The 17,355-nt window shown below is 44.0% G+C and overlaps 1 protein-coding gene across 1 annotated transcript in view; it reads right to left on the bottom strand.

Moving 5' to 3' along the window:
• The window catches only part of MAMDC4 (MAM domain containing 4), a 394,635-nt gene extending 379,065 nt beyond the window's left edge, over window positions 1-15,570 (bottom strand). Inside the window, exon 1 of the mRNA XM_085611032.1 lies at window positions 15,228-15,570. Coding sequence (XP_085467158.1) covers window positions 15,228-15,276 — 49 coding nt within the window. The 5' untranslated portion in view covers window positions 15,277-15,570. The remainder of the gene's footprint in view (window positions 1-15,227) is intronic.
• Window positions 15,571-17,355: the final 1,785 nt, after the last annotated feature.

The raw sequence follows: 17,355 nt of genomic DNA, 5'->3' as shown, positions 1-17,355 counted from the left end.
ACATTTCGATGACAACCAATGGACTCAGCACTAAGTACCTATAACAAGCATTTGCAATGCAATCGGTCTCGCCTTTGGGACCTTATATGTACTTAGCTATGCAGCACATTAGCCTGAGTGCTGAAACATCTACTGTTCTATAACATGGAGGAGAAGTAAGCACCAAACTGCGCGACACGCAAGATATAGGAACACATGGAGAGAAATATTGCCTTTCAGCAGGAAATGGCATAGTCAAAAGCACTGTTTTTAATATAAAATCAGGGCCTTCAGTGGTCATATCACTGAAAATTCAAGATTTGAAAAACATATTATCGTCAGCGGGTGCTCATGGAAGACAATTTCTATGGACTGGATTCTAGAGAATGCTAAAGTGATTCTGTTTATTCACTGACCTCTGCTGGTCTTTTTTTTTTAATCAAGAAAGTTAAATAGAGGCAGTTGCCAAAACAAAACAAGCATTTGCAATGCATTAGGTCTCGCATTTACGCGAGTTTGAGCTATTGACATTGCAAATAACAATGCCTATTGGTATTGTCATTTACAATGCCAATAGCTTTAACTCGTGTAACTGCGAGACCTATTGCATTGCAAATGCTTGTTGTAAATGGAAGAATAAAAAGCTGACGTGGCCACTAGACAGCTCAAACTGGAACATTGAAATTGCCCATCGATTTTCTCAGTAACAGCATTAATTTGTGAGTTATTTTAATGGCAATATCTGGTGGGCAGGATATTGGGTGGTAATGTAGCTTACTGGGTTAAGGCGCCGAGTGCTGACATCTGTGTGTATGCAGCGGGTCTAAAGCGGTAAGATAATACTTCTGGTTAATGTGCCTGTTGTGGAGCACTGTGCATGACTGCATGTTATATACTTAAAGAGGTCTTCTTCTGTCTTCAGTTGTCCCCTTTCTCCCACCTTGGCTTGGCTTCTTCATCATTAAGGGTGATTATCATCAGCTGCCATGGCCGGGGAATGGAAGGGTGTGGCAGGGTTTAGGAACAGGGAGTGGTGGACTCTTCAGCTAGGGAGATCAATCTATATAAAAAAGTACAACCATTAAACAAGCGAAAAAGAGGAAGAGGGGTTGAGCCGAGTTAGATAAACAAAGGGGGCCACCTGGTGCCAATGTCTCTGAGTGGGCCTCCATGGCGCGGCTAACACACACTGTAATTTGCACATAAAAAAAGAGACAAAGCCGAACAAAACAAAACAAAACTAAAATATTATTGGATGCTCTCTCTATACATGCTCATTGAGGAAGGGACCTTACTGGGAACAGCTCTGCACAGGCAGAAACTGCAACCACAAACCAGATAAAAACGTAGGCTGTAAAACTGACCCTGTGCAGGTATGATGGTAGATATCCTGAAGACAAACAGGAAGTTACTGGCACGGAATGAAAACAGGCGAGGGATAAACGATCAGTTGCTAAGCGGACAGAGACTGCAGTGCAAAGTAGCAATATCAGAGTAAATTTTATCACTGGGGCGAGCATTGATGCAAACCCGTACGCAAATCCACATCACCGTTTCCTCACTCTCCTTTCTCCTTTTTTGAATACTGGAAATAAAACAAGATCCAAAAGTTAATTTCAATCCATGCAGATACACTGTAGAAGAGAGGCCGTAAATGGAGGAAGTTAGGACGTGTTCAGGGATTCAGTACTGTTTGAGAATAAACGGAGTGCATCAAACAACATGGACGGGGTATTTGCGGTTGGGAACGTTAGTGAGCAGCAACACAACGGAGACAGGGAGGGAGTTAAAAGCACGTGAGAGACGGAGGGACTAGTGACTGAAGTAAACAACGAGCAAAGTGTGGTGGATTGGACTGCCTTGGGAAAATGCGATAATATACGTTGTCCATACCACCGCAAACCTCTAGCAGACGTGTGCACGTGCACACAACCAAAGCTTCCAGCCAGGATTTAACGGTGCAGGCATTTGTAAAAAGTGGTCAATGTGAATAATAAGTGCGCGATAAAGTGAGCGCTCTCCCACAGCCGAGGCAGTGTTCATGCCTGCCGCATGGTTTGCTCCAGAAACAAGTAGGTGCGAACGTTACCACTAAAGTGAAAGTAATCATTTTGCGGGCGCTTTGATGTTCGCAGTGGCCGCGCGGCTCACTGAGAACATCAAAGCGCCCGCGAAATGTACACACAGGCTGCCAAATGGTGCGCGCGCCCGGTGCACATGCACTGTAGTTGGGGACTGAAAAGCCCTCGTTTGCACTTCCAGATCCCCGTTTTCTATAGCTCTCGCCAGAGCAGCGCTAAAGCGCTGGCTCAGGCGAGACCTAAAAAAGAAAGTCCCTCAGCAGAAAGCAATTCTGGTATTTTACTGACCTCTGCTGGTTATTTTTGATGAAGCCAGTTAAATAGAGGCAGTTGAACAGATAAAAAGTCCCTAAGCGGAAGCAGACCAGTCCTAGGACTGATCTCCAGAGCACAAAGTACATACACATATAAGTATATACTAAAGAAAATATACAGGAAGTCTCGAATGTTCGACCTAAAAATGGACATAGTTTTACATTCCATACCAAAATTTGAGGTCATGGAGAGGAAAATGGATCAATCAAGGTTCATCCAGAAAACGCTTTAAATTTAAGAGCTGAAATGGAGCTAATTTATCAATATCATGTGATGGTCAAGATGTCCATGATGACACCTAAGATTTAGCATTAGATATAAACGTAGGGGACACTGCAACATCATACAGTGTGGTCATCCAGCTTTGGAGAGGGAGGGCAATAGTGAAAGACAGGAGCAGAGGTAATACTGTTTAGAGGCTGGGCTTTAGAGGGTGCAGATATCCAATCGGGTAGGTCTTGGAGAGTTATACCTTGCTCCGCGGTTATCCATAGATGCAGTTGCCTGTCATCTGGATATTGCCATATTGTATTGTTCACGTTTTCAACCAGGTCACCAAGGGGTGCTACTATACAGATGTTGAACAGTGAGGGGTAGAGGACAGAACACTTATGTACGCTGTGCCAGCTTTCCAACATATACATCATGTCAGTGCATGCGCAACAGCAGAGCACGTAATAACCTTGTCACGAGGTACAGATTGTTATTTTGAACTGGTTGTTGTTGGCCAGGTGAGCGTTGGGCATTTTCCCCTACAGATCTATGCTGTCTGTAGGTCACAAAATAACAATATTTTCAATGTTTTTATATAGCTAGATTTAAGCCTGGATCCTTCTGCCAATACATCTGTAATATGGACCAGGAACTAAAAGAAAGCATCCCCTCCCTTGCACGAAGCCAGGTTCATACAGAAATGAGAAAACACCTTTTTTATATTGGACTGGTGCTAGGGTGGTACCTGTGCTGTGGATATTATGAGAAGGGGTTCCGCAAACATTGGTGCACCCTTCTGGAATACCAAGTTGCCCCAAAAGGGCAAGAACTAATGCAAACAGGGCAGGTCAAGTAATTCATCAGCTTGTATACATGTATGGTAGGAGTACACTAGACCTAAAGTGTTCAGTATTTGGCATGTTACCTCAAATTTCAGTAACCATATATTGGCATAGGGACACAGGGAACTTTGGGTGACTTGCACTATCCTAATTAAGTATAGTTTGATATAAACTGATTGCAGGCACAAACGCAGGGGTGTTGGAGAAGCAGCCACTGCCATTGCAACCACTCTAAGAGCTACATTTACAGGCAGAGAAAATCCTCCAATCTCCGGAAGAATTTATAAATTATAATATAAATAAATGTACAATTTACTGTCTAACTGAAGTTTCTCCGACAGAAGAAATTCATTAGCGGAGATCTACTCCGTTTTTAGAGTGTCCTCCAGAAATTTGAGGGTTTTCATTTGCCACCAAACTGTAAATGAGGACTTGGGTTGCTCTGTAACTTGTACGGGTTTACTAATCTGAAAAACGATTGTTTACAGGTAAACATACTATTAAGTTTATACTTGTTTTAGCAATTGGGTGTTTATATCTGTTACTAATCAATATTTAATTAGATGTTCTTCTATTTTACACAAATCGAATATTATAAGAATGTGATTAACCTGCCATCTGGATCAGGCAAATCAATTCATGTCCTTCCCTCTGATGTATGATGTTAAAGGACATGTGATTTCACTTCTCACTACTGTGAAAATACATTATTTCAGAAAAGCTAAATCGTGGAAATGATTGGTTATAATGGCCTATGGTCTAGGCACCATGAACACTGGGCAGGCAATTTTTTTCACACCAAAAGGAAAGGCTAAATATGCCGAAACATGTTTTTTCACACCAATTTATGAAAAGGTTACCGTTTTGCTCCTCACTCCACATCACGGGGGGAAATGGTTTCTGCTTCCAAAACATTGTATAAGTACATTGTTAGACAAAAGAGGTACGGTGTTCCTGGGTGGCAAGTTGGCCACCTGGTGAGTACTCAGAGTGGTGGGGAGGTGGGAAATACCTCCTTTCGGAACTAGGACCCTCACACACCCAATAAGCTAGGTGTCATGCTTCATCATATGGGTCTGCTCCTCGTCGAGCCAACGCTGCAATGCTCGACAGGCACCCATAAAGGGGCTCTTTATCGGAGATCTTTTGTTCCTTGCGGTATAGGTGCCGTGGGTGTGAGGGGTCTGGTAAGATGTAGATGTGGTGTATTGGTTAAAACAGGTAAGGGAATCCTCTATAATTATTTTTATTCTGGAGAGGTCACAACCTGATTAAAAAGTAAAAAGAAGAATGAGGGCGACTATTTTGTTTTAATCTGACAAAAATTACGCTCTACCCCTTAGTGGTCAACATGTTTCGCACCTATAAAATGTCTCTAATAGATCAGTTGGCGATTCCTCAGGACCTAGTGACTAAATGAAAACTATCTACAGTGTGTGGTGTGGTTCTACATACCCCTTCTCTCTGTAGGATAGTCCCCCGGAGAAAAGCAGCCAACATCTTAAGGATTCAAGTGCTGCTTCATCAGACCGCAGCGGAGTATATGGACACTCAACGTAGTGTCGCTGCTCCCGCTCCGAGCAGTCCGGCTCACCTACCCGCTCCGCTGCATAAGTACATTGTTCACAGAGCCTCCCTAGGAAAAGGACCGCTTTAGCTACAAGATAAATTCAAGCATTACAAAAAAAACAGAACACTGCGACCAGGCTTGACCACTTATCATACCACCTTAGCATAACAAATACATAGGAGGGGCTGCTTTCTCAGTACAAGCTGCTAAGCTCTGGAACTCACTACCAACCAACAATGGAAGCACCAAGAAGCATATTCACTTCTGAAGACAGCTGAAAACATGGCTATTTCCTCGATAACTGCACCACTCACATTCCAGCTACAGAGCCCATAAAACAGTTACATCTTCAAGCGCAATCCTCCGTTTACCACCCACAAATTACAAACATCTCAATCAGCAAACTGCTTTCAATATACAGCTAAGCTAAGAAAGGCTGACTTATGGTTTGCTGTGGCATTGTATAGCTATCTACTTGCATTTATAGGAGATATGACCCCAATAATACTAAAACCATAATACTCAGCGGTCAGAAGTAAATGTTAACTAATACCTCTTAAATTCCCATAAGACATATCTGATATGAGGGTTGTCCATCACACGCACTGTACAGAAATGAAACAGACGTCCTCAATTCATTAGTTATAGCATAATCCTTGCTTGCATCTCACCTGGAAACTTCAGTTGACCAGATATAAATGGTTTCTACTGTGACATATGTTTCTGGACAGTAGTAAAACCAAGCAACGATTTAGTAGTTAAATAAAACAAGAATATACAACAAAATGCATTTCCAAGATGCAACTATGATCAATTGAAATGTTTTCCATAAGTTCATCACTTCCAAAAGAGTTGTGTCAGCAAATAGATACCAAATAAACCACTGCTGGCTGGCCAACAGGAATCTCCACCAGAGTTAGTAGATGGACGGTCAGCTAATCGAATGGTGGGAGCATTGCAGCTGTAGACGGATAAGCAAAGTGTATCTAAGCAAATCCAAAGAAGTGGTCTCATATAGCCACTCCCGCTTGGGGTCTTACTCATTAACCCATTGAAAAGGGATGTGTGTCAGAAAAGAAAGGAGGAATGGTGTACAAAATTGACCGCACTTAAAGCTCCATCACAGGGCCATGAGTATAAGTACATCATGGATGTGCAGAGGTGAACTGGCTGTATAGAAAAGTAGGAAACTTAACAGTGCTTTGTTGCCTTTTGACCAGTTTCACACTACCACATATGCAGTGGTCGAAGTGCATTAAAAAGTGTATGGAAACTGTGATGCTGGGCAAGCAGAGTGGGGTGAGTAAGCTTGGGGAAGAGGTGAAAGGCGTAGCTAAAAAAAACTGAATATTCTATAAATGTTTTGGTCTTTCACCTTCAGGTAACTGCATGAAAAATAACACACAGCTTAAGTGAAAAATGAATGCAAAGTATTTTAATCTGTGGGAAATGCACTACCGTACATTATGAAACCCATATTATTTAATACACTGCACCAGAGAGCTACAGAATTGAATCCTGGTTGATGCAGTGGAGAATAATGACTTGTGTATGTCTAGTGTTAAAAGTTCCCAGTCTGTGACATAAAGCACTGTGAGTCATTATTTTACACTTGTATTACACAAAGCATAAGTTAGGCTGCTACATAATATACAAAAAAGTTTAAGATAAAAAAGTGTTTCTAAAATATAGATTTTAGTAATACCCGGACTGTATGTAGTGCAATATTATTTATAACTGGTTTTTAAAAGTTCACACTTCATAGCTTAGCTGGTAGTTGCCTTACAATACTCTCAAAAGAATAAATGTGTGTCCTCAGGAAGCAGATTTTTCATAGCTTAGCTGGCAGCTCCCATACAATACCTCTCAAAAAGAATAGGTCTGTGTCATCAGTAAGCTTCAAATAATTCCATCAATTAAACCCAATAAAGGCTTACACTCACCCTTTACGTTTGCAGATTTACCAGATGCACACATTTACATTTCTTTCAGAGCAGCAGACAGCCTAGTAAGAAGACTTGTTTAGCTATCTGCACCGCCCTAGGTTTCACTGTAGAAGAGAAACCATGCCTTACACTTCAGTTGAGGCATTTCAACTGTCGGACTTAAACGTTCCGAGTTGGTTGTCTTTTCACAAAAGTAGGTGAACTGTTTATCTAAAATTAAAAATGTATGGGCACGTCATACCTCTCAGATCCCGAACCCCACTGATGCATATAAGTACATACATTAACAGGGTGCTGGCTCCGAAAACCTGGCATGGCTAAGTGTCTCTCAGGCGCGCGATGCCCATTGGGTTGAACAAACTTTAGCCCTCCCGTCAGTTCCTGTGGGTTGGGCGGGGCTGCTGGACCTCCAGCATGACCTGCATGTCAGACACTTTAAAGTGTTAATTTCGGCCCTCAGGCACATTGAAGTGCAACTAGCCAGTCTTCCTTAGCTTTCTTTTGTTTTCCACTAACTCGGGTGCCCCCTGCATTGCCCTGCCTCATCATTTCCCTATTAAGGAAGATAATGAGGTGCCAGGAGGGTAGCACAGACGAAAGGTGCTGTTATCTGCACCCACCCTATCAACAAATACGCAGCAGGGGCACCATGCAACACGCACCCTGCAGTAAAAGACAAGCAATTAAAACCAAAGAAGCACAATTTAGACTGTTATATGGCTGAAGGATTTTGCCTTTTAAGCAAAATGCTTATGAAAGTAGTACTACAGGGTACATGAGAAAATTACTATTAGCATCAGTTTGTGTTATTTTCTTGATATTCTTCATACTCCTCACAATCTGTAGCGCCACTACATAAGTGGGAAAAGTGATATAGCATCCTAACATGAGGTAAAAAGCGTTATTTAAATGTCATTGGAGACCACTCAAAAATATGCCTCTGTATATAGATATGCTTAGGTGCCTTAAGCAGGGGTTTAAAGTCCCCAAAACATGAGTTTGATTTAGAGTGCAGGAATCTCAGATATTTATAGAGCATACATTATATATTTGTTAAATCAAAAAGATGGATTTCAAGAAAAGCAGGGCAGGCCTCAAGCACCAGGGCAGCAGGGTGTCCTTCTGTAGTATCCACAGGTCCAGGAGTGTACTGAAGAGTGGGTCTATACCTGGTGCCTCCTTTGAAGTGAAAGAAGCTTTCTCCTCAAAGAAGTGTCTCTTCCTGCCTTCCTGCTCTGCTCTCAGTCTGTCTGGGGCACAATAGGGTTGTATTAAGTACTCTGTGTGTAAGTCGAGCCAGTGCCTTTCAAGTACAAGAAGACAGGTAACATCTACGCCCCCATATCAAGTCAGCGATAGCCTATCCTGCCAACAACCAGACTGTCCTTTATGAGGCTGCCTGGGAGGAATATCCGAAGGCCAACTGCCACTCACAACTAGTCAGGTGGCCCCAGACCAGGCTGCAGACACCAAACTGTTAGGACAAGAAAATGTCAACTTTCTAAAAGTGGTATTTTCATTATTGAGACTTAAAATCCGACTTTACGGTTTAAGAGGATTTAAAATTACAATTCCTCAGTTTCTAACCATGGCTTTCCTACCTGCTCCCACTCAAAAGTTAGCACTTTCTTCATGTAATAAGGTAACCCAATGTCATCTTATGGGGAAGGTAGACCTCACAATATTGAATAACAAATTTGAACGTTTTTCGCTACCAGGACTTGTAAAACGTAAAATTCCATGTCCACGTTTTTAATTACAATGCACCCTGCCTTAGGGGTGACTTTACATATATTTTAAAGGGAGTTTTAAGCATGGGAAGAAGTTTATTTTGCCAAGTCGGATTTGCAGTTCAAAACAGCACACAGGCTACAATGGTAGAGATGGGACATGTTTTAAGGGGCTACTTAAGTGGGTGGCACAACAAGTGCTACAGGCCCCTAGGTATATGGTATACCACTTTACTAGGTGACGTACAAGTAAATCAAATATGCAATCAGGTGTAAGCCAATTTTACTATATTTTAGGGAGTGAGCACAAGCACTTTAGCACTGGTTAGCAGTGGTAAAGTGCGCTGAGTCCTAAGGCCAACAAAAATATTTAAAGAAAAATAGGAGGGGTGAAGGCAAAATGTTTTGGGGAAGACCACCATAAGGCTGACAGGGCTAATAGAAAGCAAAAAAGTTTGTTGTCATTTTTTTTATTCAGATTGAGGATTCACACGCCATAAAGTAAATGAAGATAATCCAGTTTCGTCAAATTTGCTGTGTGTGCAAGGGTATCGCCTACTGATCATAGGCGTGTGTCAAATTAACTAGATGCGTCCTCCAAGCTCGGGAGCAGCATCCCCTTTGTTCACTACTATAAATCCCAGAAAGGGATTAGTAATCCACCTGTTTCACCGTTCTTTAGGTGGTGTTTTAGCAAAGTAAACACACTTCAATTGTAATCTTGATTATTATAAATTTTAATCCATCACAGAAATGGATAGAATCATATTCTTGATAAATGATGCTTAAAACATCCTGTGTGTTCACACTGGTATATCCATCATAATCAATAGGTTCAATTGTCCCAATGCATTTTGGACTATGCCCTTCTTCAGGGGACATGTTATCCTAAAAAGCGAAAGCGAATGATAACCAAAACAATAAATAAGCACAAATGGAGTACATAGACTCAGTAGTACAAACTTTTAGCCTAGTTGATAAGTGGAAGAAAAACTTCTTTTCATAGCTATAAAAGAAAGATTCACATGTGATACACAAGTGCACGTGCTAGAATTGAAAACGGCATGCACACTTTATCACAGTGGCAACCATTATGGAGTGGTCAGTGAAAATATTGTACACTGTGCAAACCAGTACATCTAATGTGAATTCCAACAAGTGCGCCCGGATTGTAGTCCCATAGGTAATCCTGACCCATGTAATGTATCCCAAGCATTAGAGACCGTGAATGAAAAATAGGGAAAGTGTAACTCGGACGGTCGTGGAAACTCTCATCCTTAAATATGTACAAGGCTTGTGACGCATCTCCTGTGTGAATTCAAACGTGTATGTCTGAATCGCCAAGCTTACCCGTGTGCTGAATACCAACTTAGTTCTGTGCCATAACTATGCCTGAAAGACCGTTTTACCCCGAAACCAGACCCAGGATGCTTGTTTACGGTCCAAGGAGGACCTGGCCTGGCAGATCGGGCAAATCAGGCTGGACTGTTCACATGAGGCACAGGCTCAAGACTGATTAGAATATGGCTGGGTCTGAACTGGGGTGGCGAAGTGAGCTAAAGAATGATGATGGATTCAACCCAGATCTGTGACTGAGGGTGAATGTCTGAAAAGTTGCAGTGCTCCGTCCATCATCTCCTTGTGTTTGCTTGGTTTGCCTTACATTGGCAGGGTATGCCCTGACATGGGTCCCTTGCACACTTTGCCACTGAATTCAAGCTAGCCTGGCTGATGAAGGGTGTTACCCCAAAACTGGCCCCAGGATGCTTGTTTCTGGTCCAGGGAAGACCCGGCTTGGCAATTCAGGATGGACTGTTCCTATGAGTCACAGGGTCAAGACGGATTAACACATGGCTGGGTCTGAACTGGGGTGGCTGTGAGCTAAAGAACGATGATGGATTCAACTCAGATCTGTGACTGGGGTGAGCGTCTGAGAAGTTTCAGCACTCCGTCCATCATCTCCTTGTGTTTGCTTTGTTCGCCCTAAGTTGGCAGGGTATGCCCAGACATGGGACCCTTGCTCACTTTACCACTGGATTCAAGCTAGCCTGGTTGATGAGGCGTGTTACACTGAAACCGGTCCCAGGATGCTTGTTTACGGTCCAGTGAAGACCTGGCTTGGCAATCCCAGCTGGACTGTTTCCATGAGGCACAGAGTCAAGACTGATTTGCATATGGCTGGGTCTGAAATGCGATACTGAAGTGAGCTAAAGAACGATGATGGATTCAACTCAGATCTGTGAGCGGGGGGGTGAGTGTCTGAAAAGTTTCAGTGCTCCGTCTATCATCTCCTTGTGTTTGGTTCATTCTCATGTGGCATGGCCGGACACAGATTGAGCACCATGAAAACATTTAGTGATGATGTTTTTCACAATCATCCGAATCACACTTTTCCTTTATTTGACCATCTTTCACGTGTTGTTATGCCACTGGACTAGGTTAGTATTCAGCACATAGGTCAGGTCAGTGATTTAGACACACACGTTTGAATTCATTCGCTTTTGCTTTTTAGGTTAACATATTCCCTGAAGGCGTGCGTAGCCTGAAATGTATAGGGACAATTGAATGTATTGATTATGATGGATATACCAGTGTGAACACATAGGCATCATTTATCCAGGATATGATTCTATGCATTTCTGTGATGGATTGAAATTTTGAATAATCGAGATCAAAATTGAAGTGTGTTTACTTTGCTCAAAAACCACCTAAAGAACGGTGAAACAAGTGGATTACCAATCCCTTTCTGGGATCTACAGTAGTGAACAAAGGGGACGCTGCTACCGAGCTGGGAGGGCACATCTAGTTATTTTTGTATAACACATTCTATTGGCATTTAACATAAATATTATACAGCAATATCAAATTGACAGTGTATCATTCCTAAGTAACAGATCCAAACTAAAAAAAACATATCATATATCCACATTTCTAGGCCATAAGAACTACTTAGCAACAATCCTCCTCCACTCCCCCCACAACACATCCTTGCCCCTTCTATTCCATCAAGTCCCGAAGGTGTACACCTTGGCCAAAGACCAGATTAATGTGTAGCAAGGGTCAAGTTGATTCCCTGTGTACTTAGCCCAATCACTCCAGACATTGCCAGGCATATGTGGGAAACCCCAGCTACGTAAATTGGTTTTTGCATGACCATCCCTCCATCCAGGCCCGTCTTACATTTCGCCAACGATGAAGCTTCACCTTTTTTCCATTCTATGGCGATATCATCTTTGGCCACCACTAATCCAATCCACAGTAGGGCTCTCTTGTACCCGTTATCTTCTACGTTGTTAGTGACATGCAAAAGGGCTAATTTGGGATCCCTCGGTTGGGGCCAGCCCAGCAACCCCTCCCCTTAGGCATGTCAAGACCCAGTCCAAAAACGTAGTGAAGACTCAGCAGCCCCAAACTGCATGGAGAATGGCTCCCGATGGTTAGAGCATCGCAGACAAAGCAGTGAAGTAATCACACCCATTCTCCACAACCTGGGCTCGTATGATAGACGGGTCTATGTATTTCAACTGTATAAAGCAAATCTGGGCCTTAATAGCAGCCTCCCATGCGGAAACCAAGGCTTCCTGCCAATCTTCGTCTGCCAATTGGCAAGGTTGTGAGTCCAACCTGTGTGCAGTCTAAGGAAGAAATTGGGGGGTATGTGTGACAAGAGATTTATAGATTTTTGAAAGTTTGGGTCGTAGGGGTCACCAAGTAATACTTGTGCCTCCAATGGACTGAACTCTGGTAGCTTCTCCAAACCAGAAGCATAGGGCAGGAGCACATGGCAGAGTTGCACATGTAGATAGAATTGGTTCCAGTGGAGGTCATACTCTCTATGTGACTTAGTTGTTATTATTACATCTGCTATTAAGAGCGTCAATTTCTGTTTCTTTTGGTTTGATATTTTTGCAGGGCATTGCTCATCAGCCACTCATTCTATATGTTCTGAATCTTAAAAGAATACTTCCACCCTTTGTATGAATGAACACAATTTATTGCATAGTTATTACAATGCAACTAAATGTTATGTAGTTCTTTATGCCTGGTGACTTTGGTTTGTGCATGAAATTGGCAAAGTAATTTCCTATGAGAACTGCTTAATGTGGTGTGCTAACAACACCTATTTCATTTTGATTGTGGATGGTGCAGAATTCTGGCAGAGAAATGTGCAGGTGGTAATACTGCCATCTGATTTTCATTCACTTATTCAATCTAAGAAGGAACAAAAGATGCATTAAGAATCAAAACTGTGACTTGCCTGTCACACATCCCGAAATCAGGGTTATTAACCCACTCAGCTCAATATTCTGACAACTGTACCTGTGAGCGGCCTCAAAAAAGCATATGTTGCAACATACCGATGAGCAGACTGAACATGTACCTTTGAGCAACAGCCAGGCAGGAGCTTATTTCGAAAGATGGAATTAAAAATACTCCACAAGCTTACTGTCAATTCACAGAAGGTATTGGGGAAAGGGTAACAGGGTCAGACTGATTTGCATATGGCCATGTCTGAACTGGGGTGGCAGAGTGGGCTAAAGAACGGTGATGGATTAAACCCAGATCAGTTGACTGGGGGTGAGTGCTTGCAATGTTCATTCACTCCGTCCATCATTTCCTTTGGTTTTTGCATTGGGGAAAGGGTACTCGTCTTGAAATAGATTTGCGAAAAGTGGTTTTAAAGTTCTCTATATTGAAATCTGTAGAAGTTGTGTTTTAGATGTGAAATCACTCATTCCCCTTTTTAAAGAGCTCTGGGCCTGATTTTTATTCTGGTGGACGCCCTGTCTCTCCGCCAGGACGGCAAGGTAAATTACTCCATCAGCCTGACGGAGGTACCATCCGCCAGATTTAGAAATGACCACCAAGCTGGCATTCACTTCTAAAGCATTGCCAGGAACCACCATCAGAGCGGTTCCTGCAAATGCTTTTCGCAGTTGGGTGCAGGGCTTCAGCAACATGACTGGCGCCTTGCACCAAACTGTTTTTAATGTTCAAAAATAAAATCCCGCAGTGAGATTTTCTTTTTGGAAATAAAAAATTCAATACCCATCTTGCCATGTAAGTAATCTCCCATGGCGAGGGGGGCATTATTTGTCTTTTTTACTGTCCTTTATAGCTAGGGTGTGCCTGGCGATGACAAACAGTAAAGAACTGGTATATGGCTGCCCATGCTAATTGGGAAGACAGATATACAACCAGTTCTCCGATGGCCCTTAATCCATCGCAGAAGTTTAACTACGGTGGTGATGGAGTGGTCATCACCGTAGCAAACCTATTATCCGCATGCATTTAAATCAGTGGGGTGGACCACTGTGTTGGCAGGGAGAAAACCTCCATCGCCACTGAAATGGAGTTCCCTCTCCGCAACATGTAACTAGGGCCCTCTGTTAGAAGCCAGTAAACATTGTCAAATGTGTAATTGTATTCGGTTTGACAAGTATGTATAAAAGGCACAATTTATCATTCTAGTTTCTAGTCTTGGCTCTAAAGATAGCTCCGCACCATTGCTTGAAATGTTATTCCTGCCTTTATTGGGTAACATGTTAGCTACCTCCCCCCACCCTCAAAAAGTTTGGGTCTGGTTGCACCCTGGTGTCTCTGAAGCATAGGCAGTGCTGGCGAACAGTAGTGTTTTACAACAGTAATGTCTCTCAAAGAACTATAGGTCTGGGGCAGAGTCAATCCAATTCAAGATATTGCCTGGCTTGCAGTTAGCTCTGCCTGACAAGTGACTGACTCGTTAAAACCCCTGCCAGCTTTTTCAAGCCACCAATCCCTCCAAACTTCCCCCTCCTCACTAGCACACTGCAGACTTTAACTGTTCAAGTCCCACGTATTAATAGTTACTCGATTTGCTGTTTTGACTCTCATGACATTCATGTGGTTTTGAAGTGTTGTAACCTTGTGTTTTTTTCCAGCTGCTAGGGCTGCACCTGCGCGGATTCCTGTCCCGTAGGGGATGGCTGCTCTCTTCCTGCTCTTCTTATGAGTGCTACTGGGCTTCACCCCGCTATATAGGAGAGCAGTCGGAACTAACTGCACAGCTTCGGACACATCACTTTCTTGCCACTCCATAGTGTTGCTATTATGTTAGGGAATTTAAAACCTGCTCGCCAAATGTCTTAAAAAGTGAAATTCTCACTAGGTTTCTCGAATAATCATTCGGGGTGATCCCCAGAATGCCATCTTTAAAGTCCTGTCCAGTTTTCATCACCGGAACAGACCTAAAACGTTTACAAATGCCCCATCGATTACGGGATGCACCTCAAAACCCCTATAAAGTGATATTTAAATCCTAAGTTATATCGAATATGAGCAAAATGTTTACAAATGCACCATTTGCGACAATGTTTCCACACAATCCTAGGTGTTTGAAGAATTTAAAGTTATGACAAGTTTAAAAAAGCACCAAATGCCACCACGTTTGTCTATGCCCGCCAAATGCCAAAGAGGGCTCACAACAGATGGCGCCACTTTTCACGCCCCCCCCCCCCCTAACTCCCCCACACACAGACACTACTGTGCGCAAGAGGCACTTCGGGGCTTACCACACAGGCTGGTGAGCAGCAGGCGCAGCACCAGGCGAGCCGCAGACATGGCGCTGGGATGGGGGTTTCCGGGTGGAGAAGGAGCCGGCAGTCTCCCGGGGCCCTGCTCCTGCCCGTCAGAGGGGGCTGACGCGGCTGCTAAGAGCTGCTGAAGCAGCGGACTTTCATCTCCTTATCACTGTCCTCCTGATAGGGTGCTCAGGGGAGGCTGTCTCCATCCAGGAGGAATGTCACTGCTTCCGCCCAAGTACGAGGACTGAACACGGTCACAGATCAGACCCCCAGGTGCAATGTCACAACCATTACCATCCTTAACTCTGTTTTATTGCTTCCTTGACACTGTGACTGCTGACTCACAGGTACAAAGGTACAACACTGTCACATCTGACCCCAGTGGTGCAATGTCTCTCACCTTGTAAAGGCATGGGAGCGTTTGAGTCAATGTCACAGTCCTTACTACTTAAAACTGTTTGCTGCATTGTTTACTTAGCGCTGTCACAGAGGACTCCCGATGAATGCAATGCCACTGGGCTGTCACTGCTGAACCCCACGCACAGAGGTACAGGTGGACACCCTGCATTTCTGGTTGACAAGCTCAGCACCTCTGGCGGGTCTAAGCACACCTGCAACCAGGACGCAATCAGACTGGAAACACAGAGGTGTAAAAAAAAAAAAAAAGGAAGAAAAAAAAACAGGGCAGGAGACCCTCTCCATCAATGCACCTAGGAACAGGGCAACATCCTTCGGTCCACCATGGCTCCCCCAACGCTTCTGCGGTTTTATAAAGATCTGAGGACGCACCTCTTTCAAGAGCAAACATCATGATGAAACAGTAGTCCACCTCCACTCTCAGAAGTGAGCTAGTCCCCCTCCTACCCGCCCCCGTCACTCTGCATCCTCGACCAGGCACAGAGCTCTGCTGCCTTTCAGCTAGGTGAGTGCTATACAAATACTGCACATCCACATACATGCACAGCACTGTCACGGCTTGCAACTTGAAATCACACAACACATCCGGTCCCCCAATGTAATGGCACAGGACTCTCGCTGTCGGGGCTTAATTTGGTAAAATAAAAAGTAGCAATCACAGAAGGCCCTGTGTTTTTCTTAAGAGCCCATCGGCCGACCTGCTTTATGATGGGGTTGCTCAATACCAAGGCTGCCCTGTTCTGATTAACGCTCACGTCTCTTTCTTCCACCACCTTCCACTTCCTGTTCATTAATCTCACTGTCGGAGGTTCCTTTTCATCCCTACTTTTTCTGTGTTACTGTTTTCCTATGTTTCTTTTACTTCTCCATTTCTTTCTCTCTCCCTCTCTCTCTCTTGCTTTTGGTCAAAATCTGATAATGAAAAATAAGTCCTAGTCCCCAAATATGACTGCTGGTGACCAACACCATCTGCAAACACCAGCGCAAATTAAGCAATGCTCACTGCTGGCTCCCACGCACAACTAGAAGGAATGGATGTAGTAGCTGCACCTGCTATGTGGGAGGGAGGGCCCTGTCTGGTGGGCACAAAGGGAAACAATAGTGGAAGCATTTTGGAGTGGTGTGGCTTGTAGCTTGTGGCAAGATGGCACACTAAGCCAAAGCTCAGGCAGCTGATGGTGGAGCTGGCAACAATCCTGTCTCTAGGGGGTCGTTAATTACCCCAAAATTCCTGAGCTCACCTTGGAGGCAGGCGCTGCCTAGGGTCCTTGGCGGGCCACCCAGCCTCCTATAAAGCAGCCCAGACAGGAGTCATCCCCGTAAACATAGCGGCCAAAATGGCGGCCGCCCGAAGGAACGAAACTGACTCAAGAGGGGCCTGAAGAATTTGAGTGGGCAGGGTTGAGAATCCTGCCGCACCCTCTGGCAGGAGGAACGGAAGCGGCTGCTAATCCCTCTGGATGGTGGGCAGGGGGATCAAAGTGCGTGGGGACAGAAACGTCATGAAGGCAACACAGCTAGATTCTGCAGGAGGGGGATGAAGGGTACACCTGCTAACTTCGAGTGGCAAGACTGTGCGACGGGGGGAGTGATTGGCAGACCCACCATCCCCGTAATAAGGCAGTGGCGGCAGAGAAAGGCTCAGGCATAACTGATCAGGGGCTTCTGAATCGATCTTGAGCCAAGGGGTGGCTTGCTA

This window comes from Triturus cristatus, chromosome 1_2 (assembly GCF_964204655.1).
Source record: "Triturus cristatus chromosome 1_2, aTriCri1.1, whole genome shotgun sequence".
Taxonomy (NCBI): Eukaryota; Metazoa; Chordata; class Amphibia; order Caudata; family Salamandridae; genus Triturus; species Triturus cristatus.
Note: the sequence above shows the minus strand (reverse complement) of the source record. Positions and strands in the feature narration are given on the sequence as shown.